Source organism: Bubalus bubalis, chromosome 16 (assembly GCF_019923935.1).
Source record: "Bubalus bubalis isolate 160015118507 breed Murrah chromosome 16, NDDB_SH_1, whole genome shotgun sequence".
Lineage (NCBI taxonomy): Eukaryota > Metazoa > Chordata > Mammalia > Artiodactyla > Bovidae > Bubalus > Bubalus bubalis.
The window spans coordinates 32,833,369-32,858,996 of record NC_059172.1 but is presented as its reverse complement, the minus strand read 5'-3'; the positions used below and the strand labels follow the sequence as shown (position 1 = coordinate 32,858,996).

General features: G+C 46.3%; 1 protein-coding gene across 2 annotated transcripts in view; it reads right to left on the bottom strand.

Annotated features, from left to right (window-relative positions):
- The window catches only part of CLPB (caseinolytic mitochondrial matrix peptidase chaperone subunit B), a 148,696-nt gene extending 123,879 nt beyond the window's left edge, over window positions 1–24,817 (bottom strand). The window contains exons 1-2 of one of the 2 annotated variants that reach the window (XM_006064697.3): window positions 24,339–24,817; window positions 20,264–20,315 (exon numbers count right to left, since the gene is read on the bottom strand). In XM_006064697.3, coding sequence (XP_006064759.3) covers window positions 20,264–20,315; window positions 24,339–24,759 — 473 coding nt within the window. In that variant the 5' untranslated portion in view covers window positions 24,760–24,817. The remainder of the gene's footprint in view (window positions 1–20,263; window positions 20,316–24,338) is intronic. The other variant, XM_006064698.3, reaches the window with a different exon arrangement.
- Between the last annotated feature and the right edge of the window lie 811 nt (window positions 24,818–25,628).

The window sequence follows — 25,628 nt, the reverse complement described above, 5'->3', positions numbered from 1 at the left end:
TTACATTTTGCCTCACTCCTTTTCTGTTTTTTCCTAGACCACGTGAGAATTCATTTCAGACATCATACCCCTTTATTCCCAAATATTTCAGCACATATTTCCTAGTATGAGGACATTCTCTTACAAAGCACTAACCAATAATGATTAAATTTGGTACATTTTAACACTGACACAATATATTTATCTAATATACAACCCATACAAATTTCCTCAATTATCCAAACAATATGCTTTAGAGCAATCCACCCTTCACCCCAGACTCAGATATAAGCCAGGATCAAAACTGGAATCACACACTGCCTGTGCCTTCAGTTTTCTTTCATCTAGAACAGTCCCTCAAACTTTCTTTGATATATATTCATGATACACGCATTTTTGCAGAATAAGGCTAGTTTGTCTGCAGACTTCTTAAATTGGGATAACAATTTTTTGAGGAACCACTTCCTATTATTCACCTATTCACTGCACAAACTTTTCATGAGACTGGTTATTACAGGACTGTAAGCAGGATACTGAGGACTCTGATGAATTCTACAGTGTTCTTATCTTCAAGGTATTCACTGCATAGTTATTGGCAAACAGCTAAATTACAAGCAAGCACCTTGTGAGTATAGTGCAGAGCAAGGGCCACAGGCATGACTTCTTGGAGGCAGAGGCATGAGCCGTGCCAGAAAGGATGGGCAGAAGCACAGATTCCCTTAATGCACTCCTGGGATCTTCTATGGGGGACAGCTCTGCTTCCCCAAGCAGTGTGTGCCACGGTGGGGGCTCAATAAAACACAAATCCAACAATACAAGGCCAGAAAGGGGAGAGAGCGGTCTAGGGCACCCCTATCTGGGTACCTCTATTCAGGGCTCTACGTTATGTCCCACTCAGCAGCTGCCGTGGTGACAAGAAGGCAAGGACTGTCTAGGCAGCTGAAGTGTGGCAAAGGGCCATGAGTGCCACCTACTGGCACCACAGCAGGCCTGTAGGCTGCCACAGAGGGCAGCTGGGCAGCTGGGTGTTGCCAGGAAGCCTGTTATCCTATGGCAGTGAGACACAGAAGTAGTCCAAATTTCTAAAATTGGGTTGGCACTTGAGCTACTACTGCTAAGCTCCAGAACCCTGTGAGATTTTCAGTAAAAAAATGGACTGTGCAAAGCCAACCACAGTATCTGGCCCTCTAGATAGGAACAAAATTTGGCCTTCATTAATTCAGGTTTGTCCCAGTAACAAAGTAGGCTCTTCTCCAAGTCAGGCTCTGTGTTGAGCACTGAGGGTACAGATGAATCAGACATGGATCTTGCCCACAAGAAGCTCCTGGTCTGAACTGGTGGTGGGGAAATGGAACACAAATAAGTGTTTTAAGGATCACAGGTGCTCTGAAAGCTGTTTGTAGAGGGTCAGTGATCACACAACATGCTTGGCTCTTCCGGTCTTTCAAAACTCTTAAACTGTGGTGTTCAAAAGAGTTTGTGTTTCTAGAGCAGCCTACTACGCACCAGGCACTTGACATTTATAATCTTATCTGGTCCTGTGATTAGAGGAGTCATAAAGAGAGAGGGTAACTGACTTGCTTAAGATCAAACGGTCAGTAAGTGGCAGCCTGGGCCGGAGCCCATCCTCTCTCTATTGAACCACACTGCCTTCCAGGGTATATATCCCAACTTCTTCTCTTTTTCCACACATTTAGCCTGGGATCAGCACAAATATCTGTTGGGACTAATCAGCTGACCCTGGTGAAAAGACCCTGATGCTGGGAAAGACTGAAGGCAGGAGGGGATGACAGAGGATGAGATGGTTGAATGGCATCACCGACTCGATGGACTTGAGTTTGAGCAAGCTCCAGGAGATGGTGAAGGACAAGGAAGCCTGGCATGCTGCAGTCCATGAAGTCGCAAAGAGTTGGACATGACTAAGCGACTGAACAACAACAATCAGCTGACAGAAAATGATAAAAAAAAGTAGTAAAAAAGGAAAAGCCTTATGTAGAAAGGAAGTTAAATGATGAATGGAGATACTCTGATTAGTTCTGCTGTCTAGAACCTTCTCCCTTGGAAGGGACCCCTTCTCTTAGACTGAAGATGAGAAAGGCCAGATCCCTTCATGGTAGTCTCCATAGTACCACCACCACTTTCACAGCTGCATGGCAGTGTAACACTGTAAAGTGGTCTTGACTTTAGGTTAAAACAACCTTGGCAAACAAACCTAATCAGTAGGTCTTAGAAGTATAGGAAGTCCTAGTTCTCTGCAGACAAGCTTAACAGACTCTCAGAGTATAATGCATCTGCTGAGAAAGCTAATGCAAACTCAGGCCATGTTAACAGCCTCATAAAATCTCTAAAAAGTGGATCACTGCCCTGATCTACACAATGATAGTCACACCACACCAGAATTCAAATAGGGCACCTAAAACTTTGTGGCCATTTCATTACAAAATGACTAGGATGAGAGAAGACTTGAAACCACAGTTTGGAGAACCAAGGTTTATTTGGCTTGGAGCTATTAACATTCAAAAGTCTGGAACAGGGAAAGGGAGCTGTGTAGTCTAAGAGGACAGAACAAGGACCAAAGAGGCAAGCTGTAGAGAGAGCTAACTACGTAACAGCAGCCCACCATGTGTCAAGCGCTATACCAGGTGCTTTCATAATATTACCTTGGAATTCATCACAACATAAAGCATTTTTCTAATAACAAAGTGCTGTGTGTGCTCAGTTCCTCAGTCATGTCCAACACTTTGCAACCCCATATAGCCTGCCAGGCTCCTCTGTCCATGGAATTTTTCAGGCAAGAACACTGGAGAGGGTTGCCATTTCGTCCTCCATACAGAGCGCTTATGCTTACATTACTCCAACTGCCCAGAATGTCTTTCTACCCAGCTCCTTACATCCAAATACTAACATCTCCAGGCCCACTGAATGCCCCTCTTGTCTATAGAGACTTAACTTTTTGTATGTACTAATTACAATTCTCTTACCAGACTGAATGTTCTTTGAAAGGCAAAGGTCATCACGATACATCACAATTCAATGCTGAATGGGGCATACTGCTCATAATGGGCCTTAAGAATAAATAAATGCCAAATAAAATGTACAAATGACGAAAAAAAAAAAACCTCATGAAAAGATGTTCAACATCATTAGCCATCAAGGAAATACAAATCAAAACCACCAAGAGGTATCACTTCACACAACGGCTCTAATAAAAAAGACAGTAACAGGTGCTGGCAAAGGTGTGGAGAAATCAGAAGCCTCACATTTTATATTGCTGGTGAGAATGTTAAAATGGTATAGCTACTTTGGAAAACAGTCTGACCATTTCTCAAAATGTTAAACACAGAGTTACCACATGGAGCAGTTCTACTCCTAGGTATCTGGCCAAGATATATAAAAACATACATTCACACAAAAATTTGTACACACATGTTCATAGCAGTGTTATTCATAATGGCTGAAAAATGAAAACACAAATGTTCATCAACTGATGAATGTGTAAATAAAATGTAATATATCTATACACGGAATACTGTTCAGTCACAAAAAGGAACAAAGTACTGTACATGCTACAACAGAGGTGAACCTCAAAAACATAGTAAGTTAAAGAAGCCAGTCATCAGAGGACAAATATTGTATGAGTCCATTTATATGAAATACCCGTACAGGGAAATCCAGGGGAAAAGAAAGTCAGTTAGTAGTTGCCAGAGGCCAGGAGAGTGGGGAATGGGGAGCGAATGCTGATGGGACTGGGTTTTGGTGGGGGAGGGGGGAGGTAGTGATGAAAATGTTCTGGAATTAAGACACAGTGATGGTTGCATAATCTCATGACTATATTAAAAAGCCACTGCACTGTATCCTTTAAAAGGATGAATTTTATGATGTGTGAATTATATCTTAAAAGGAAAAAAAATAAGTTAATGAGTAAATGTTTACTCAGAGTAAGCTTATTACTCAGGAGACAGAGTATCCCTCATACCTAGAGGAGCCCAACTGTGGACTGGATGGTGCCCATCAGAGAGCCTGAAGAGGAGACAAGAACACTGGAGAGGAAGTGAGGCTGAAGACAACAGTGCCTTGGGTTCTGTCTGACCCATCAGGGGCTGTACCTGAGTCCCAGTGGCCCTGGGAAGGATACTGTTCTGCCTGCTGGACTCTGACCCATGGGGATTCCATGGGGCTCCTCCAACTGTGTGTGCTTTACATTTGGTCCTGCTCACTATCTGCAAAGGCTGGTCAAATACACAGATTTCCCAGGAGGCCTGGGCGCTATCCCCACAAACAAAAGGGCATTGAGATGGAAGCCTGAGCTCAGCCTCAGAGAGGGATTCTTATGCAGCCTTCCTGGGCCTCCCATCCACATGAATGGAGGATCCTGGAGACCAGTCAGTCTGCCCAGCTGCTGGACCCTGATGGGGAAACTCTGGAGAATAAACAAGGTTTCATTCAATCAGTCAATCAACTGGCCAGACTCCATCTGTACTGTGTGCTTTCTGAGTGCCCAATCAGCCTTGTGTGAGTAGCTATGGTGGAAGCAGGAAGAGATGCTGTCCACCTGGCTGGGACAGCATGGCCTAGGTGAGGAGACACAGGCATGAAGCAACTGTGGAAAAAGACAAGGAGGTGAAGACTCAACATGATACCATCTGGCTCAGACTTTGAGGCTTTGGGAATTTTGATAAGTTAACTGCAATGAGAAAAGCATACATTTTGCATTCATGTGGAACTTGGTTTAAATCACAGCTCTAGTCCTTATCAGCTGCAGGGTATTAAACGCACAGTCGTGTCTGACTCTTTGTGACCCCATGGACTGTAGCCCGTCAAGTTCCTCTCTCCATGGGATTCTTCAGGCAAGGATACTGGAGTGGTTTGCCATTCGCTTCTTCAGGGGATCATTCCGAGCCCAGGGATTGAACCTGGGTCTCCTGCACTGCAGGCAGATTCTTTACCGTCTGAGCCACCAAGGAAGCCCATGTGGAAAATAGTCACAGCACAATCTGTTTTGCAAAACTGCAGCAAGAACTGAAGATAATACATATACAGTATCTGGTACTCTGCCTCGTGCACATACACAGAATGGGTATGTAATAAACAGCAGCTATTACTACTAGGGAAGGTAAGCTTTCTGGAAGAGAAAGGGCTTGAAGGGGGCAATAAACTATGAATTGGATCTAAATAAAAGAACATGGGTGGAGTTGGAAGCACTACAAAAGCTAACACGTAGGAAGAAGTAAGCTGCATGTTTAGGACCAGAGAAGCCAACTCTGACTGGAATGGGGGTTCCTGGGATGGAGGGGAGTCAGGCTTGGCTGGCAGGAATGCAGGGCAGGGGAGAGGGGAGGGGCGCTGTCAATGAAGAGCAGGGTTGAGAGCAGGAGAGATTAGGGATCTAGATTTGACATTCATCTTCAGGAACCTTGTACAGTCCTAGTAAGGCAGATTGAAATGGCTCTCCCTTGAGCTACAAAACATCTCCCTAAGCCTGGAAGCTTACTCCTTGGAAGGAAAGTTATGACCAACCTAGATATAGGAAAAGGAGTACGTCAAGGCTGTATATTGTCACCCTGCTTATTTAACTTATATGCAGAGTACATCATGAGAAACGCTGGTCTGGAAGAAGCACAAGCTGGAATCAAGATTGCCGGGAGAAATATCAATAACCTCAGATATGCAGATGACACCACCCTTATGGCAGAAAGTGAAGAGGAACTCAAAAGCCTCTTGATGAAAGTGAAAGTGGAGAGTGAAAAAGTTGGCTTAAAGCTCAACATTTAGAAAATGAAGATTATGGCATCTGGTCCCATCACTTCATGGGAAATAAATGGGGAAGCAGTGGAAACAGTGTCAGACTTTATTTTTCTGGGCTCCAAAATCACTGCAGATGGTGACTGCAGCCATGAAATTAAAAGATGCTTACTCCTTGGAAGGAAAGTTATGACCAACCTAACAGCATACTGAAAAGCAGAGACATTACTTTGCCAACAAAGGTCCATCTTAGTCAAGGCTATGGTTTTTCCAGTAGTCACGTATGAATGTGAGAGTTGGACTGTGAAAAAGGCTGAGTGCCGAAGAATTGATGCTTTTGAACTGTGGTGTTGGAGAAGACTCTTGAGAGCCCCTTGGACTGCAAGGAGATCCAACCAGTCCATTCTGAAGGAGATCAGCCCTGGGATTTCTTTGGAAGGAATGATGCTAAAGCTGAAACTCCAGTACTTTGGCCACCTCATGCAAAGAGTTGACTCATTGGAAAAGACTCTGATGCTGGGAGGGATTGGGGGCAGGAGGAGAAGGGGACAACAGAGGATGAGATGGCTGGATGGCATCACTGACTCGATGGACGTGAGTCTGGGTGAACTCTGGGAGCTGGTGACAGACAGGGAGGCCTGGCGTGCTGCGATTCATGGGGTCGCAAAGAGTCGGACATGACTGAGCAACTGAACTGAACTGAACTGAGATAGCATATTCAAAAGCAGAGACATTACTTAGCCAACAAAGGTCCGTCTAGTCAAGGCTATGGTTTTTCCAGTAGTCATGTATGGATGTGAGAGTTGGACTGTGAAAAAAGCTGAGCACCAAAGAATTGATGCTTTTGAACTGTGGTGTTGGAGAAGACTCTTGAGAGTCCCTTGGACTGCAAGGAGATCCAACCAGTCCATTCTAAAGGAGATCAGTCCTGGGTGTTCTTTGGAAGGAATGATGCTAAAGCTGAAACTCCAATACTTTGGTCACCTCGTGCGAAGTGTTGACTCACTGGAAAAGACTCTGATGCTGGGAGGGATTGGGGGCAGGAGGAGAAGGGGACGAGAGGATGAGATGGCTGGATGGCATCACCGACTCGATGGACGTGAGTTTGAGTGAACTCTGGGAGTTGGTGATGGACAGGGACACCTGGCGTGCTGCAATTCACGGAGTCACAAAGAGTCGGACATGACTGAGCGACTGAACTGAACTGAACTGAAGCCTGGAAAAGCGCTGGGAGGAAACTGTGACCCAGGCAAGCTCCATTCTCCTTCAGGCCTCACAGCATCCTCATCTATAAAATGAAGTGCTAGGACACTTCTAAGAGGGGCAACTTTAGTAAATTACTCAAGCAATCCAAATTTCTGTTTTATCATCTGTGAAATGGGGCTATACTACTTTCATAGTTGTTAAGGATTTAGTAATTTAAGTCTCATGTAATGCCTATTTCAAAAAAGGCATTTAATAAACACCAGCCACTATTAGTAACAGTTAATGTTATTAAAACATTACTATTTTATGTATTTTAATATACACATACAAAGAATACATGTTAAAAATATACAAAATTATATTGTTAAAGTAATATGCTAGAAACATTAAATGAAACTCTGAATAAATGTGGGTTCTTAAAAAAAGTGATAAAACTAAGGTGATAGGTTGGGTGTTTTTTTGCTCCACCTTAATTCATTTACTTTGTGTTCATTAGTTCGGGTCTTTCTGAATGATCACACTAGGAGCTTAATAAAACTGTAGAGGGTAAAAACTGAATATCCGGAAAATTCTATCCATTATCTTATTTTGCTAGTTCAGGGGAAAAAACCTGGTATAATTAACAACACTCAAAAACAACCCTTACTACGCACTCAGCACCTAGTAAATATTAGGCACAGCACTCGCTGGTTTTTCTCATTTAATTTTCTCACTGAATACTCACAGCAATGGTGTGAGGCAGGTCAATCACCATCCCACTCTGCAGATGAAGAATCTAAGGCTAGAATCTTAGGCTACTTTCCCAAGGCCACAGAGAGCTAACGAATGGCACAGTTGGGATCCACACCCTGTCTTCTGAGACACCACTGGGAATCAAAGCTTGTTTCCTCAGACTCTGAATTCCTTACTGCCAGGATTTCTGCATCACTATGAACAAAGCTAGTGGAGGTGATGGAATTCCAGTTGAGCTATTCCAAATCCTGAAAGATGACACTGTGAAAGTGCTGCACTCAATATGCCAGCAAATTTGGAAAACTCAGCAGTGGCCACAGGACTGGAAAAGGTCAGTTTTCTTCCAATCCCAAAGAAAGGCAATGCCAAAGAATGTTCAAACTACCGCACAATTGCACTCATCTCACATGCTAGTAAAGTAATGCTCAAAATTCTCCAAGCCAGGCTTCAGCAATATGTGAACCGTGAACTTCCAGATGTTCAAGCTGGTTTTAGAAAAGGCAGAGGAACCAGAGATCAAATTGCCAACATCTGCTGGATCATGGAAAAAGCAAGAGAGTTCCAGAAAAACATCTACTTCTGCTTTATTGACTATGCCAAAGCCTTTGACTGTGTGGATCACAATAAACTGTGGAAAATTCTGAAAGAGATGGGAATACCAGACCACCTGACCTGCCTCTTGAGAAATTTGTATGCAGGTCAGGAAGCAACAGTTAGAACTGGACATGGAACAACAGACTGGTTCCAAATAGGAAAAGGAGTATGTCAAGGATATATATTGTCACCCTGCTTATTTAACTTATATGCAGAGTATATCATGAGAAACGCTGGGCTGGAAGAAGCACAAGCTGGAATCAAGATTGTGGGGAGAAATATCAATAACCTCAGATATGCAGATGACACCACCCTTATGGCAGAAAGTGAAGAGGAACTAAAAAGCCTCTTGATGAAGGTGAAGGAGGAGAGTGAAAAAGTTGGCTTAAAACTCAACGTTCAGAAAACGAAGATCATGGCATCTGGTCCCATCACTTCATGGGAAATAGATGGGAAGCAGTGGAAACAGTGTCAGACTTTATTTTTCCGGGCTTCAAAATCACTGCAGATGGTGACTGCAGCCATGAAATTAAAAGATGCTTACTCCTTGGAAGGAAAGTTATGACCAACCTAGATGGCATATTCAAAAGCAGAGACATTACTTTGCCAACAAAGGTTCGTCTAGTCAAGGCTATGGTTTTTCCAGTAGTCATGTATGGATGTGAGAGTTGGACTGTGAAGAAAGCCGAACGCCAAAGAATTGATGCTTTTGAACTGTGGTGTTGGAGAAGACTCTTGAGAGTCCCCTGGACTGCAAGGAGATCCAACCAGTCCATTCTGAAGGAGATCAGCCCTGGGATTTCTTTGGAAGGAATGATGCTAAAGCTGAAACTCCAGTACTTTGGCCACCTCATGCGAAGAGTTGACTCATTGGAAAAAACTCTGATGCTGGGAGGGATTGGGGGCAGGAGGAGAAGGGGACAACAGAGGATGAGATTGCTGGATGGCATCACTGACTCGATGGACATTAGTCTGAGTGAACTCTGGGAGTTGGTGATGGACAGGGAGGCCTGATGTGCTGCGATTCATGGGGTCGCAAAGAGTCGAGCGACTGAAATGACCTGAACTGAACTGAGGATTCCTGCTAATGATATGAAAACCTCTCAGGCAGACTCACGGAGAGAGGCACAAGGAGAGAACCACTTTACATGCCTTAGTAGGACTTTGGGCCTGGGACCCTTGTCCAAAAGGAGGAGAGGGAAGGAACCCGGATGTAGACAAGTTTAAGTTCAAAAGTAAGATTTTCTGAGACAGCAGAACTGTGAGGCAAACTGCTAAAGTGCATATGGTAAACCCATAACATATCAGTTTGACTAATTTCAATATTCTTACATTTCTCTGTTCCTCAGTTTCTGGGAAAACTCCTTGGGAAAAAATTCAACTGGTTCCAGTCATGCTGGTAGGATTTGTGTTATGGCCATGACTGAGCCGGGCCTTTGGAGAAGCAGCACTTGGGCCATAACAATGGTGGCTGGGAGACTGAGCCAGACAGCTGCCCCTGCTAGGGAGCCCTGAGGGACTGTAGTTTTGCGGCCTCACTGCCTCCGTGGCTAGATCAGTGCCCAAGAAGATGCTGACACACACAGCTGGTAGGCACTCAGAGTGGTTCCCAATGTTTCTCAGCAATCAGAATTGATGTGCAATCCCCTGCTAACCACACCAACTCAGCTGCCGCTGCTGCACAGTGGACAGCCTCCAACGCCATGCAAGGCCTGCTTCCTCTGCCGACTCCTGGCACCCCTACCCCCACCCCAAACCCAGTCCCATCGCCTTTTTCAGTCCTTCATACTTGCTGTTGCTCCTCCCGCCATGGGGCCTCTATAAACAAAAGTTTCCTCTGCCAGGAAAGCTCTTCTTGTCTTTTCACCTAAGTTAACTCCTTCACTTCCTTTCGGAATTTTTCCCTGGCCAGAGGAAATCTCTCAGAGACACTTGAGATTCTCTATATCATTCCTTTGCAGCATTTGTGACAGCTGTAATTTCATATTTACATGATTAATGTCTGACTAAGCTTTAAGCTTCATGAGACAAGGTCTGTACATTTTTGGCCTATCACCAATCCATTAGGGCTTAGCACAGTGTCAACACACAGTAGGCGTTATTTGTTGAATAAATAAATGATTGAATTAAATCACCATTTTAATTTTCTTTTTCCCTAGGGGGATGTCAATTCTTTTGTTTACAAGTTTATTATGACTGTAAATAACTACTAACATTTGCCTAACTCCTACCATTTACAAAACACTTTAAAAATACTCAATAAATATTTGTTAACTATTTACGTGAACAGTGATAAACAACACAGCAATGGTCTGCCACCTCCAAAACTCACAGTAGCGTGTGTGTGTGTGTGTGTGTGTGTGTGTGTGAAAAAGAGAGCGAGACAGAGAAAGAGAGAGAAGGAAACAGATGACCCATCCCAAAAGAGGGTGATAAGTGCTATCACGGAGGAAGTATAAAAGTACTTGGAGGGCTACGGACGGCTTCCTGGAAGACGTGACGCTGATGACCCAAAGGATGAATAATTCTCTAGACCACAGGAGTTCACCCTCCTGGAATTTTCATGAGTTCCTGGGTGGGTGGCCTGGCAAGTATCTTACAGTCAGGGTTACTGAGGAAGTTAAGGGACTACCAGCTCAAGACCACACAGCCAAGAAGCAGGGGGCCAGCACTGGAGGCTCCACCGCAGGGCTGGGCTTCCCTTCAGGGCATCCCTCCTTGCCGCAAGCCACTGCAGTAGGCCCTGGCTATTCTTTGCTCCTGGGCTTGGCCAACCACCTGATCCTGCGGGGGTTCTCAGCAGCTGACTGGCTGTTTCCACAACTCACCTACTCATAAAGTTCTGAAAAAGCTGCTAACCCAATCTTCCCCAGTAGTTTTCTATCACCAGGGAGCAAGCAAACAGATTCTGTAAGTTCACACCTCAGAAAACATGCCAGACCCCGGACCACTCTGCAAAATTGCTAGGCTGGTAAAGGCCCACTTGAGTAAGCCCTGGAGTTTCAGTGCGTGATCTGGACCCTCCCCAAAGGGCTCAGTTTTCTCTGTAGAGTTTAACACTGAGAACTATATTTCAAAGTTCTCAGTGGGAACCTCATTAACAAGATGTGGAAACAAAGATTCGAAAAGGGAAGGTCTGTGATTTATTAAAGGCTTCTCTGGTGGCTCAAATGGTAAAGAATCTGACTGCAGTGTATGACAACTGGGTTCAATCCCTGGGTCGGGAAGATCTCCTGGAGAAGGGAATGGCCACCCACTCCAGTATTCTTGACTGGAGAACTCCATGGATACAGGAGCCTGGTGGGCTATAGTCCATAGGGTCACAAAGAGTCGAACATGACTGAGCGACTAACACTTCAACTTTTTTCATGATCTATTAAGAGTCCCAAAGACAGTCAACTGTGACAGAAGTGGAACTTAGGTCTTCTAATTCTAAAATCCTTGTACTTTTTTTTTTTGTAGCATTATGCTGCCTTCCAACATCCCAGCATTCAAAAAGAAACCTGTGTAGGTTATACCCTAGCATTCAAGAAACACTCATAAGTTTCAAATTACAAGAGTGATGCCAGTGAGGCCTTGACCTTCAGTCTAGAATAAAGCTTTTGTTTCAACCTACTGCAAGCCACAAGAACATTTACATATTTACTGGTTAAGAGAGTTGGATGTTTTGGTTGCTCTCATGCCATCATTAATATTTTCCCATCCAGCCAAAGTGATACAACAATCGATAAATAGCCTCTCAGAGGCCGAGACAGCCGAATGTATTTACCAGCCAGGGTTTTTGTTAATTAGATAAAATCCTTGGATCAATGTGCAGAACATTTACCTATATTGGAGCTAAGTACATTCTGGACACCTTAATCCTGGCACAATGACAGCAAGTGCCTCAAGCCCCAAGTTGGGGCATCCGGGGACAAGAACCAAACCAAGCCATCAATGCAAAGCTAGAATAAATGTGTTTGGCCTCCAACAAAACCCAACCCTTTCTTCTTTCCTGTGTTGCAAATCAAAGCAGACTTTTTTCCAAAGGTATCTAATAAACAAGTTTTAGCTGGTATGAAGTACTTTAATGTCTAAAACCATCAAACCAGAAATCAAAACAAGATGTCAAAACAATCTTTAGACTGCTCTTTGAGGCAGCATAGCATGTACAGCAGGAAGAGTCAGAAGGTTCCATTTAACTGTCTACTTGACATGACCACTTGAATTTCTCACTGAAATGTTAAATTCAACATGTTCAAAACTGAACTCAATCTTTTCCTCCCAACCCAGTCCTCCTCCCCCAGCAGCTTCATCTCAGAGAACGGCAACAGCATCTCCACCGCTGATCAAGCCAGAAAACAGAAATTCATTCTTAACACCTTCTTCTCCCTAATCAACTATATGCAAATGCATTCATTCAAGATTCACTTACTGAGTACCTCCTACATACCAGGCACTGATACTGTTCTAAACATTACCAAGTCCTGTCTAATTTACTTCCTCCATCTCTGCTACTGACACCTTACTCCAAGTCACCGCCTGCCACCATCCTTTCTGGTCTGGACTACTCCAGTCACTATCAACTGGTTTTCCTGCATCTACCACAGCTCCCTATCAATCTATTCTCCATGGAGCAGCCAGAGTGATCTTTTAAAATTACAGATCTAGATCATGTCATCACATGTCTCTCTCTCTCTGTCACATACACACACCTTAAAATTCTTCAATGGCTGCCCACTGTTCTTAGTAAAAATAAAAACCATTACCATGGCCAACAGATCCAGTGTGATATGGTCCTTGCTTAACTCCCCAACCTTATTTCATGCCCTCTCCCACTTACAGTCCAGTCATTCTGGACTTTCCTCAATTCCTTTGCATCTTTTCTTGACTCAGGGCCTACTGTCCTTTTAACTCAATATTCTTCTAGCTTTCTCTTCATCCTTCAGAGTTCACTTTAACCTCACTCAGATGCTTTAGCTTACTGATAACATACCCCCACCCTCCACCCCTCTCATACTCAAGGTCAGACTCCCAAGTGTCTTGTGCTTCACTTTTAACAAAGTTTTACCGAGAGATAATTCACACACCATAAAATCCATATATTAAAAGTGCACAACTTGTTTTTAGTAGATTCAGAGTTCTGTGATCTTGACTACCAACCCCAGAACATTTTCATTAGCCCCCCAAAAAAACTCAACCCATTAGCAGTCATTCCCTATTCCCTCCCAACCCCAGCCTCTCCAGTCCTTGGCAATCACCAATCTACTTTCTGTCTCTATAGATTTGTCTATTCTGTCTATTATATATTTTATATAAACTGAATCATATAATATGTGGTCTCTTGTGTCTGGCTTCTTTCACTTAGCATAATGATTTCAAGGTTCTTTAATGTAGCACACAGGCAGTATTCATATTGATAAATAATATTCCACTGTATGCCTATATCATACTTTTATTTACCCACTGATCAGTTAATGGAATTTGGGGCTGTTTCCCTCTTTAGGCTATTATGAATAATGCTGCTATTAACATTCTTGTACCAAGTACATTCATGTACGTTTTCATTTTTCTAGAGTACACACCTAGGAGTAGACTTGCTGGGTCATATGTTTAATATTTTGAAGAATTGCCAATTGCTTTCCAAAGCAATTACACCATTTCACATCCCCACCAGCAATATTTAAGGGTTCCAACTTTTCCACATCCTTACCAACACTTGCTATTATCTGTCTTTCTGATTACAGTCATCCTAAAGTGTGAGAAGTGGTCTCTCATTGTGGCTTTGATTAGTATTAAATATCCCCAGAGAAGGGAATAGTTGGCCACCCCAGTATTCTTGTCTGGAGAATCCCATGGACAGAAGAGCCTGGTGGGCTACAGCACTGGGGTCTCAAAGAGTCAGATATGATGGAGTGACTAAGCACAAGCACCCTAATACTAATGATGCTGAGCATCTTTTCATGTGCTTATTGGTCAATTTGAATATCTTCTTTGAAGAAACGTCTATTTGGATCCTTTGTCCACTTTTAAGTTGGGCTATCTTTTTTTATTGTTGAGTTTCCGTATTCTTAATACAAATCTCTTACTAATTTGCAAATATTTTCTCCCTTTCTGTGGGAGAGACTTTTGACCTTCTTGAAAGTGTTCTTTGAACACAAACATTTTTACTTTTGAAGTCCAATTTATCTCATTTTCTCTTTGATTTCCTGTGCTTTTGGTGCCATATCTAAGAAGGCTTGCCTAGCCCACAGTCACAAAGATTTACTCCTATGTTTTCTTCTAAGAGTTATATAGTTTTAACTCTTACATTTAAATCTATGATCCATTTTAAGTTAATTTTTGTGTACAGATGAGGTAGGGCTACAGTTTTATTTTTTTCACACGGAGATATCCAGTTGTCCCAGCACCATTTGTCGAAAGGGCAAATTGTACTTCATTTTAAAGTGCGTAACTGTAACTGCATAGTCACCTGGCTCCCAGTTAGACTGTAAGTACCAGGAGGGCAGGAACTGTGCCCATCCTGTTCACCACTGTATCTCCACACTCAATCCAATACCTATCTCCTAATAAGCACTCAGATATTTTGGCTGAACATAATACATTTATTATTAACAATAAACACGAACAACTCTATTATGAGTTACAGGTATTATCATTTCCACATCACTTAGGCTTACAGAAGTTAGGCAACCTGTGCCTTGTTCTGCTGGTTCTCAATTTTTGACTTAAGTATTCCCTCCTCACCTGAGAAGCGGGTTAGTGAGCTCCTCAGAGCAAGGACTGCTTCTCCTTCCTCATTTTGTTGCCACCAACACAAATTCAGCTCAGGGCTAGGCAGAAGAGACAAGCTGGACAGATGAGTGACTGAGGGACAAAGGGACAATGCTCTCCATAACCAGGTCCCTACTCATCTCCAGTCTCTCCTGGCCTCAGACCCTGATCCAGCAACACAAAACAGTGTAACAGTATACAGCTTCCCCTCCTCACCACACATGTAGGCTGTTTCTTGCCTCAGCCTCAGTGCTATCACTTACACTGTTCCTTTTGCCTAGAATGCCTTTGCCTTCTATTTGCTAAACACTCCTAATATTTTAAGACTCTGATCAGGCATCATTTCCTCTGGGACATTTTCTCCGGTCCGCCCGGTAGATGAGGGCCATATGCTGGGCTCCTGTCTCAGCACTATGAGTGGAGACAGCCTAAGGACCTGCATAGTTACTGGAGAGCATGGTGTCTGTCCATGAATCCTCCAGGCAAGAACACTGGAGTGGGTAGCCATTCCCTTCTCCAGAGGATCTTCCCGACCAGGAATTGAACCTGGGTCTCCTGCACGGCAGGTAGACTCTTCATCGTCAGAGCCACCAAGGAAGCCCTCCTGTCTCAGCACAGATCATGCTGCGTTACCAGTCTTCCCCAGACTCCTTAATTGAGGGCAGGAAGTGTGTCTGGTCAGTTGTCCCCGATGCCAGGTAAACCACCCAGCATGTGGCAGGTGCTCAGGGAGCTTTCATCAAACAAACAGATGAATCCTGGAGAGAAAGGGCAGGCAGTCTGAAGTTCAAGACTGATACCACCATACTTCCTTTATTTAAAAAATGTTTGTGCCGATGGAAATAGCTGAGTTAAGCACTCAGCAGAGCCCTAGCTCCCTGCTGGGAGAAGGGAAGTGGGTAGGGGTATAGTCTTTCACCCAGATTTGTTCGAAAAGAAATGTGATCTCTGCGGCAAGAATAGGAGGCCTCACTACTCCCAGCCCTGACAGCTCCTCACTCGGCTCTGTCCGATCCTGGACAGATGTGCCTTCAGACTGCCCTGGGCCCTAGGTTTTGGTTGACTGGTTCCTGAGTCCAGGAGCCAGGCGTGGGGTGGGCTGAGCCCAGGAGCAGGGCCACCTGCTCACGCTGCCGACAGGTGGGATGGGGCCTCGGGACCGGGCTCCCACTCCTGAAGAGCCACAGCTGGACCTGCAAACGATGTTTAAGTGCCTTGGGGGAAGAAGGAAACAGCTGCCACACAAACAGAAAGGAGAGGAGGACGGGAAGGAAAAGGGATCCAGTCTCTTTCTGATATAGCCAGCTGGAGTTTGAAAATAAGACTCTGGACTGCCTGCTTCCGGTTTGCTGGAAAGTCAGTAAAAAGTAGCTTTCCCCAACTTTCACTGTACTGGAAAAGAGGATAAGACACGTGTGGAACCAGACCTTGTCCCTGCCATGGGGAGGCACACGATCCAGTGTTTAAGGTGAAGGCCAGTCCAAAGCTCCTTAATGTAAAGAAGAACATGGTGAGTGGCAGAACCTTCCCTGTGCCTTTAGCCAGGCAGGCCCACACCACGAATGGTTAGCCAGCTCCACGTAAAACAGGTAACAGTGCCCACACTTCAGAGCTGTTGGTTTGATCATCTCACGCTGCCTGAGGATCCCTCATCTGTTCCTGATTTGGGCAGTGTGTGAACCACGCTGGTTTTCCTGTTCATGGGCTGAGTGCCTCCTCAGTCCTGATGTTCAGCCCAGCTTCTCCCACCTGACCTCCAACTTCTCTACTAGTAAAGCAGTCTTCTCCTGCATGGCTGGCACGGCCCTTCCTAGATGACCTGACCACCAACCCCCCTCCACCCCTGCCCCCGTCCCCACCCCAGGCCAGCAGAAGGTGCAGGGCAATGGGCAGATCACACTCAGCTGGGAGGAGTCTGAAGTACTTGAGCAAAGGCTGGGAGGCTTTAAGCAAAGGTGTAAGGAGCACAGTGTACACACAGCGGTCTGTGTGGAGGGCCCACACCCAGAATCCAGAAACTGCAGATTCCAGAGTATGCTTCAAGAAGATGATGAAACTCCTCACCTCCAAACAGAAGAGCTTTGGATTGCTTCCCTTCACTAGCAAGAGCTCTCCCAAGGCTCTGGGAAGGTAGGGGGTCATCAAGGCAGAGGCACACACAGCCCATAACCCAGAGGGGGACAGGAGAAAAGGAAGGGAGAGACAGCATTACTCCAGGTCTGAGTTTTATTCCAAATACTGATTTGACCACACAGATCATACACGTGGTGACCCAACTATGTATAAACTATGAGTAAATATTTTTAAAAATTGAGAATGGAATTCTATCCTGGTATTAGCAGCTCTGTTGGGCAGAGCTAAAGGCCAGGACACAGATAGGAAGAAATTAATAGTAGTGTTAAGCACCTGTGCAGAGTCTGGAGTGTAAAAAGGCTAAATAAACAATGACCTGTGGTAGGAATTCAAGGAAGTTTCCTTCAAGCAAGGGTGGTCAGGCTCCCCCTACTCCTTCATGTAGGTCCAGCTCTCTGAGCAGGAAGAGCTGTGATTGGCAGGTCACATGTTTGTTTCCTTGAGACCACATGATAAAGGTGAGGGGAGACTGTCAGTTCTGAGGGGCCGGGTCTGTGCCTTGCTCATCTCTGCCTCCCTCACAAGGGGTGAAAGGAGATTCTGATTGAGTCTTCATGATCGAGAGGGATAGGACAAGAGGAGGCAGGAGAAAAACATACAAGAGACTGTATGTTTTTAGAGACTGGGGACATACAGGGAAATCCTTGCAGACACTAGCCACATAGGCAAGAACAAATGTTCTGAACCACACACATATCATAAATTCAATCACTTTCTGTAATTTGAGGGTGGGAGGTTTAATTGTTATTAAGAAAAATGTGTATTTGAAAGAGCTAAATCAATCAGCCCTTGGGGGTTAAGTGAAACAGGAATACGTCAAGGCTGTATATTGTCCCCCTGCTTATTTAATTTCTATGCAGAGTACATACATCATGCAAAATGCCAGGCTAGATGAAGCACAAGCTGGAATCAAGATTGCAGGAAGAAATATCAGTAACCTCAGATATGCAGATGACACCACCCTTATGGCAGAAAGTGAAGAGGAACTAAAGAGCCACTTGATGAAGGTGAAAGAGGAGAGTGAAAAAGTTGCCTTAAAATTCAACATTCAAAAAATGAAGATCATGGCATCTGGTCCCCACTTCAAACAGATGAGAAAACAATGGAAACAGTGACGGACTTTATTTTCTTGGGCTCCAAAATCCCCGCGGCTGGTGACCACAGCCATGAAATTAAAAGACGCTTGCTCCTTGGAAGAAAAGCTATGACAAATCTAGACAGCATACAGAGACATTACTTTGCTGACAAAGGTGCGTACAGTCAAAGGTATGGTTGGTTCTTCCAGTAGTAATGTACAGATGTGAGAGTTGGACCATAAAGAAGGCTGAGCGCCGAAGAATTAATGCTTTTAAACTGCAGTGCCGGAGAAGACTCTTCAGAGTCCCTTAGACTGCAAGGAGATCAAACCACTCAATCCTAAAGGAAATCAACCCTGAATATTCATTGGAAGGACTGATGCTAAAGCTGAAGCTCCAATATTTTGGCCACCTGATGAGAGGAGCTGACTTGATGGAAAAGACCCCGAGGCTGAGAAAGACTGAAGGCAGGAAGAGAAGGGGACGACAGAGGATGAGATGGATGGATGGCATCACCGACTCAATGGACATGAGTTTGAGCAAACTCCGGGAGATACTGGACGACAGGAAACCTAGTGTGCTGCAGTCCATGGGTTCACAAAGAGTCAGACACGACTGAGGGACTGAACAAAACAGCCTCCCCTGGTGAGGAACAGATGCTTTCACAGCCCTGCTGCTCTGCACATGCATGGCCTGTCCTGGCTTGCCAGAGGAAAGCAGCAGCCTGGCAGCAGTCACCTAGCGGTCATCAACAGGTGACTAAAGTGTCAGCAAAGGCCTTAAATGAGGGGCACAGCCAGCGGCCACCCGTCGTGCCACCATACTGCAGCAGAAGGAAACGAGGCTCATCTGTTTCTGAGGGAATGAATATGCCAAACACTGCCTGCAGTTATGAATGGCTCTTATAACAGCAAGCTGACATCTGTGCTTGGTTTTTAAGATGCATCATCGCATGTTTATTAAACTACTGCTCCATCATATTTATTTGGCTACGAAACAACTCCCAGCCCATACTTCCAAAAGTGGTTTATTAAAAACTAAGCCTTGAACATTAATACTCAAAAGCACCCTCGAGAGTCAATAGTAATATGGCAGATAAAATGAAAGGGAATCAAAGCAGTAAGTCTTGATGGGGGCTGTGGCTGCCTTTCAACACTTTCTTTCACGTTCAGGCAGTTGGAGTGGGGAGGAGCACCACGGGTGCGCGGCGCTGGGTGTGGTGATAGCCACTCTGATCACCTAATTTCCTGTCTAAAATGTGGACATGGCGGCAGGGAAGGGAGGCTGTCCCACGGCCACCTAGCTCTACACAAAAGGCAGTGGAAAAAAAAAGGCCAAAGTTCAGTAATGCCGGGCACCAAGTTTCACCAAGAATGAAGCCTCTGCCCCTAACAAACATCCCCACATTGATGCCCCATGTCAGAGCATCCATCCAGGACAGACTCTATTCTGCCCTGGCACCCAGCTGAGGCCTGGGTCAAGTCCTGTCCCTGAGCAGGAACAAGCCTCCAATCTAACTGGCCGCTAGTGGTCGCTAGGGGAACAGATGAGCTAGGGAAGCTGGAGAAATGCAGTCAGCCCTCAGAGAGGCACCCAGCCCCACAGGCAGGTGGCTCTGGCAGAAAGATCTCTTCCAGCTCCCTCCCAAACCTCCAAGTGTCTCCACTGTTGCCCACCCGCACTCCATCCAGTCAATAAGCAATTACCCATGGCCAATCCCACAGAAACAAGAACAAAGTGGAAGATTCACCAAGGAACCCACAAGATGTAGGAGGGATCCCAAACCACACCCTCAGAAGAACAGAACAACTGAGGGATCAGGGCTGTTTGGGGCCAGAAAAAATGACACAGGGGCTGACTCTCTACCTTAAGATATCTAAGGGCTGACCTGGGCCAAAGGAGCCCAAGTGACTCACTGACTACAAGGAAGTGAGTTTGGTTCCCAGCTCAGTGTGAGGATTTCCTCCAAGGCATCACCACCAGAGCAAGGGCCCCACCCCACTCAGGCCTCCTGCATGGGAGGGCAAGGCCTGGGGTTCGATACTCACCTGCTGACTTCCTGGACATTGTTGGCTCGAGCAGCTTCCATCAGGGCTGCATCTGAAGAGAGAGGGGGCACCAATCAGATCCCTGGCCAACCCTCAGAGCTTCCTGGAGGGCCCAGAAAGACAGTGGAAGGGAAGGCACTTCAGATACATGGGCTTTAACAAGTAAAAAGATGCCAAGATATACAAAGAGAAAGCTAGTCCTCCCCTGCCCACGTGAAAGCCTCTGTTAACTTGTCTTCCACATCTTTCCATTCGAGCCCAGACTCAGAACTCTCATCACACAGGTGATCCAAGGAATGTGTTAGTACCACGTGTGGCCAACAGTAAACATGTGTGAACGCCTTCGCCCTTCATTAGCTATAAAGCTCTGCAGGTTTATGTAACTATCACACATTATTAATCATCCCCCTACCTTGCCCCACTTTCTCTTTCAACTTCAGTTTCCCAGCCTAGTTTTGAATCTTGATGTTACAGGTCACAAACCTAGCAGGAGGACAGAATAGGGAGGAGGAGGCAGGGGTGTGGACCCCTCCGAGAGTGGAGAGAGCCTTGAGCAGGAGCCAGGCTCCACCACAGCCCGTCCACTGTTCACCCTGTGCTGTGGCGGCCTTTCCCCTCTCAATGCCAGCTTCCCTGACTATAAAGCAGGGGCACTAATCCCTGCCCTGACAGCCTTACAAGGATGCTAAAGAAATAACGGTTGAAAAGCCTGCAGACATCCCAGTGCCAAACCCAACGAAGGGAGAGCCAAAGTAGAGGATTCCAATCCATCCCTTAGGAGTCACCAGGCCTGGTAGAAAGGCAATAGCAAGCCTGGCCTGGCCTGGGCAGCGTGTGGGCTGCTGGCACCACCTTGTGGCCATGGGGAAAAGCTGTCAACAGCAGAGGCACATTCTCTCTCCCAGGCGGCTGCAACACTCTGAGCTCAGCTGGTCCTGAGCTCCCACTGATGGGCACCAGACAGACTCAGACCCAGCCTTGTCTCAGGGAGCTTTCAATCCAGCCAAGAGAATCACCAAGTGAAACAGAGAGGAGGCACTGGGGCAGGGTGGAAGACCAGACCTGGGTCTGGTCTTAACTCTGCCACTTACTTGCTGTATGACCTGGCTCACTCACCTAACCTCCTGTGTACAATACCCACCTTATCAGACATATGCAAACCAATCCTGTGGTTCAGACCGATGCATAGGCCTCCATGCCACCTCCTGGCCTAGGCTCCAGGGCCAGGTCTTCCTCGGTTCCCCAGCTGCTCCCCCAGCATACACCCAGGCATGCTTGGGCAGCCCCCAGCTGGAAGGGGAACAAGCCTTCCTCAGATACTGCGGTATTCTCTCTCCCCTCACTCTTTTTTAAAAAAGTAGCTTCTGCAAGGTCCCAGAGGGAATGAGGAATGAACTGAGATTAGAACCGGGGTCCCCTGGCTCCTAAAGGGCAGTACTGATTATGCTGCACTGAGGGCCTGGGCTCGCAACTCTCAAGTCAGGAGACAAGGGAACTGGCAAGTCAGAAGCGTTGGGACTGGTCATGGTTTGGTAAACATCATATATTTTGGTAAAAAAAAACCCAGTGTCTTTTGCTGGGGTTCATATGCCACAGAGTCCAATCTGGAGCCCCCCAAAAGCTCTGAGGCAAGACCTTGGACACCTTCTCCCCATCTGTCTAAACCTGCTGGACTTGGGACATTCCCTGCTCATCAATTTTCCATGGCTTTCCATCACCTAAAGAATTTCAAACCTTCCAAACCCTCACGCCTGATATCCAGACCCTACCCCCTCTGCTCTCACCTCATTTGAAAGACTTCCTCTCCTCTAACCAGGCTGGACTAACTGCTAGCCTCTAAACGTACTATGCTGACCTGCGCTTTGTTCCTGGAAACATGTGCATAGAATACAAACCATCTTGTGGAACATTTACTAAGTACCTACACTAAATACCAGGGACTATGATGGACAATGAAAAAGTATTAGGGAAAGGAACTGGCATCAACCTGAAAATATCAAGACGCACTCCCTGGTCTCAAGGAGCTCACAGTATCACTCTCCTTTTCATCTCTTGCCTTATCCTTCAGAACTCAAATTCAAATTCCTCATCCTCAAGGAAGGTCTCCAATCATTCAGGAAGGCTTTCCTGACCATGCTGGCCTTCTGATCCCCCAAAACACACTGTCAGATGACTCGCCAGATGCACAGGTCTAATGGCCCACTGCTGCTGCTGCTAAGTCGCTTCAGTCGTGTCTGACTCTGTGTGACCCCATAGATGGCAGCCCACCAGGCTCCCCCGTCCCTGGGATTCTCCAGGCAAGAACACTGGAGTGGGTTGCCATTTCCTTCTCCAATGCATTAAAGTGAAAGTGAAGTCGCTCAGTCGTATCTGACTCCTAGCGACCCCATGGACTACAGCCTACCAGGCTCCTCCATCCATGGGATTTTCCAGGCAAGAGTACTGGAGCGGGTTGCCATTGCCTTCTCCGCTAAAGGTCCGCACCGTCCCCTTAACTGGCATTGTGTTAAGTCAGGAGTTCCACATCAAGCTTTAAAGCAGGCGCACAGAGGGTATTCATACCTCTGTGGGTGTGGAAGTAACAGAATCATAGTGTGCCTAAGCTAGAAGAACCCTTAGGAGCTCTGTTTCAACTCCCTCATTTTATAGATGGGAAACAGGACCATGAGAAAGAGGAGAAGTCCAAAGTCACGTGGCAATTAAAGGTAGACCAAAACAAGACCCCAGGTGACCTTACTCCCTGCTGAGGCTCTTCCTATACAGCTGGCCACATCCTGCTGAATAAACAAATGAACATCAAGGGCGTCCCTCCTCTTGGGGGGACAAAGTCTCAGAGCTTGGGATGCATGGAATCTTGAAATACCATGCCTCACTCTTCTCTCTGAGGAAGAGCTGAGAATCTGAGTAGCTGGAGTCACGTAGGCTAGAAGTCTAGCTCTCTGCCTGATCTCCCATTCTCTGCTCGGCTCCATGCACCCAGGGGTGATGCCAACCTGGGTCAGCCAGCCCCCGTGGTTGCTCTGGTTCTCTAGAGAGCCACCTCCCTGTATTCCTTGTCCTGCCAACTTCCCCACATAGCAAGATCACCTCATGCCTGAGACCAGGCACAGCAGAACCCTAGGAGTCTCCCTGATGAACACACCCACACTGCTGAACTTCAAAAGGAATCAGAATAGCAGCACTGTAAGAGACCTGAGAAATCACCCTTCACCTGTGGGGAAACAATCTAGAGAGCAGAGCCAAAGTTGGCACTGAAACCAAGTCTCTTCCCTTCTTAGGCCATGGACCCCAAGGACTGTAGCATGCCAGGCTCTTCTGTCCATGGAATTTTTCAGGCAAGAATACAGAAGCTGGTTGCCATTCTCTACTCCAGGGGATCTTCCCAGACCAGGGATCAAACCCACATCTCTTGCGTCTCCTGCATTGGCAGGTGGATTCTTTACCACTGCACCATATGGGAAGCCAAACAGGTTTCCTGGAGACCTCTTAAAGGAGGAACTGAACCAGGTAGAATGGTAGAGAAATAGGCCACATGCTAATTTCAGATGTTTAGTCCAATGCTCCCATTGTACAGATGGATATGGTGATACTCCAAGAAGGGAAGCTGCCCTTTAATAACTATTATTATAATACAATAATTATTATTATGGGTTTCCTAGGTGGCGCCAGTGGTAAAGAACCCACCTGCCAATGCAGGAGACACAGAAGACGCAGGTTTGATCCCTGGGTAGGGAAGATCCCCTAGAGGAGGGCATGGCAACCCACTCCAGTAGTCTTGCCTGGAGAATCCCATGGACAGAGGAGCCTGGCAGGCTACTGTCCACAGGGTCCCAAACAGCAGGACACGACTGAAGCGACTAGGCACGCATGCAATTATTATTCTAATACAGTAACAGTTGCATAATTTGAGAAATTACACAACTCGGAGGCACTGAACTCCTCAGCCAAATTATGTCTGGGTCCTACCAGGATTGAAGCTCTAGTGGTCTAAATCTATAAGCAACTCCCACCCTCCAACCTCAGGACCCACCTCCCGCCTCTCACTTGCACAAAACCAGACTGCCCCGATAATCACCCTTGCTGGACGGGCTCTTGCTGTAACAATGAACCACCAGCGCCGTGGCCAGGGCCCACACGCCCAAGCCGGCTCTGCTGAGGACTCCATTCCAGCTGTCCTGCCCAGGCAGTGTGTCCTCGGGGCTAGGAAGACGTCCCCACGTGGCAGCTGCAAGGCAGGGGGTCTCGGTACGTCCTCTCTGGCGCCCTCCAGTGGCTGCCCCTCCTCCGGTGAGTAGGGCCGGCGACGTTCCATGGCGCCCCCCGACGGCCGCCCTCAGCCACTGAGGCTCCCCGCGACCCCCGGTGGTCACACTCTGGCCAATGGCACTTTCGTGGCTCCGGAGCGATGGGGACCTAAGCAGCTGGAGAAGGAGCCGCGGCGCCGGCGCTGTTCTCTTCGACACCAGGGACCCCAGCATCGTGACAGCTGCTTCCATAACCCTCTGGTGCCGGCCCCTGTGCTGACCACTTCCAACATGGCTGCCGCGGCGCGTTCGAAGACGCCGCGGAGTGGAATTACGCACTACCTCACGGGAGTGGTAGTCCCTAACCGTAGACCTTGACGTAGCGGGGGGCGGGAATTAACTACACTTCCCAGAAGGCTGTGGAACTTGCGTCATAATGACCGCAGACTTACAGGATCCTGGGGCGTATTGGGAAATGGAGTTTGGACATGGGGGCGTGGCAAGAAGGGAAACACCTAGCAGGGGCCCGGCCATTAGAGTTAAGGTGGGAATCCCAGAGTCGTCTTCCAAGTTTAGCTAAAACATGCGATACGATTTCTGAGTATTGTAAATTAAACGGGACTCTTCAGCAGAGGCCAGTCATGAAACTTGTGCTTCTTTTAGCCTGTATCTCTTTTTAGCCTGGGACTGCTTTTCACAAAGCCAGCTAAGGTAACTGATGCACCTGAAATAGGAATTCCTTTTCTTTTCTCTCTTTTTGTTTTTGGTACACAGACATCCTTTCTGTTAAAAAGTTGATGCCTAATCTTGCTTTCCCACTTACCTAAAATATTTAAGGTGGCAGCTGAATAAGGGAAGCTGGGCTAGGACTATTATTCCTGTGTACAGGGAAGGGAATTTAGGCTCAAAAATAAAAGAATTTGTCAATAAATCAATACGTGAAGTTCAAGCCTTCAACTCCAAGCCATCGCCTCTTTGGTACTTGCACCCCCATCCTGCCCTCATTTCCCCAGATTGAACCCGTGAGCAGGCAAATGATGAAGTGCTTTTTTTTCTAGGTGAGAAGTGGATTTATTTAAAGAGAAGCACACTCCACAGAACTCCAGCCTTCTCAGAAGCAA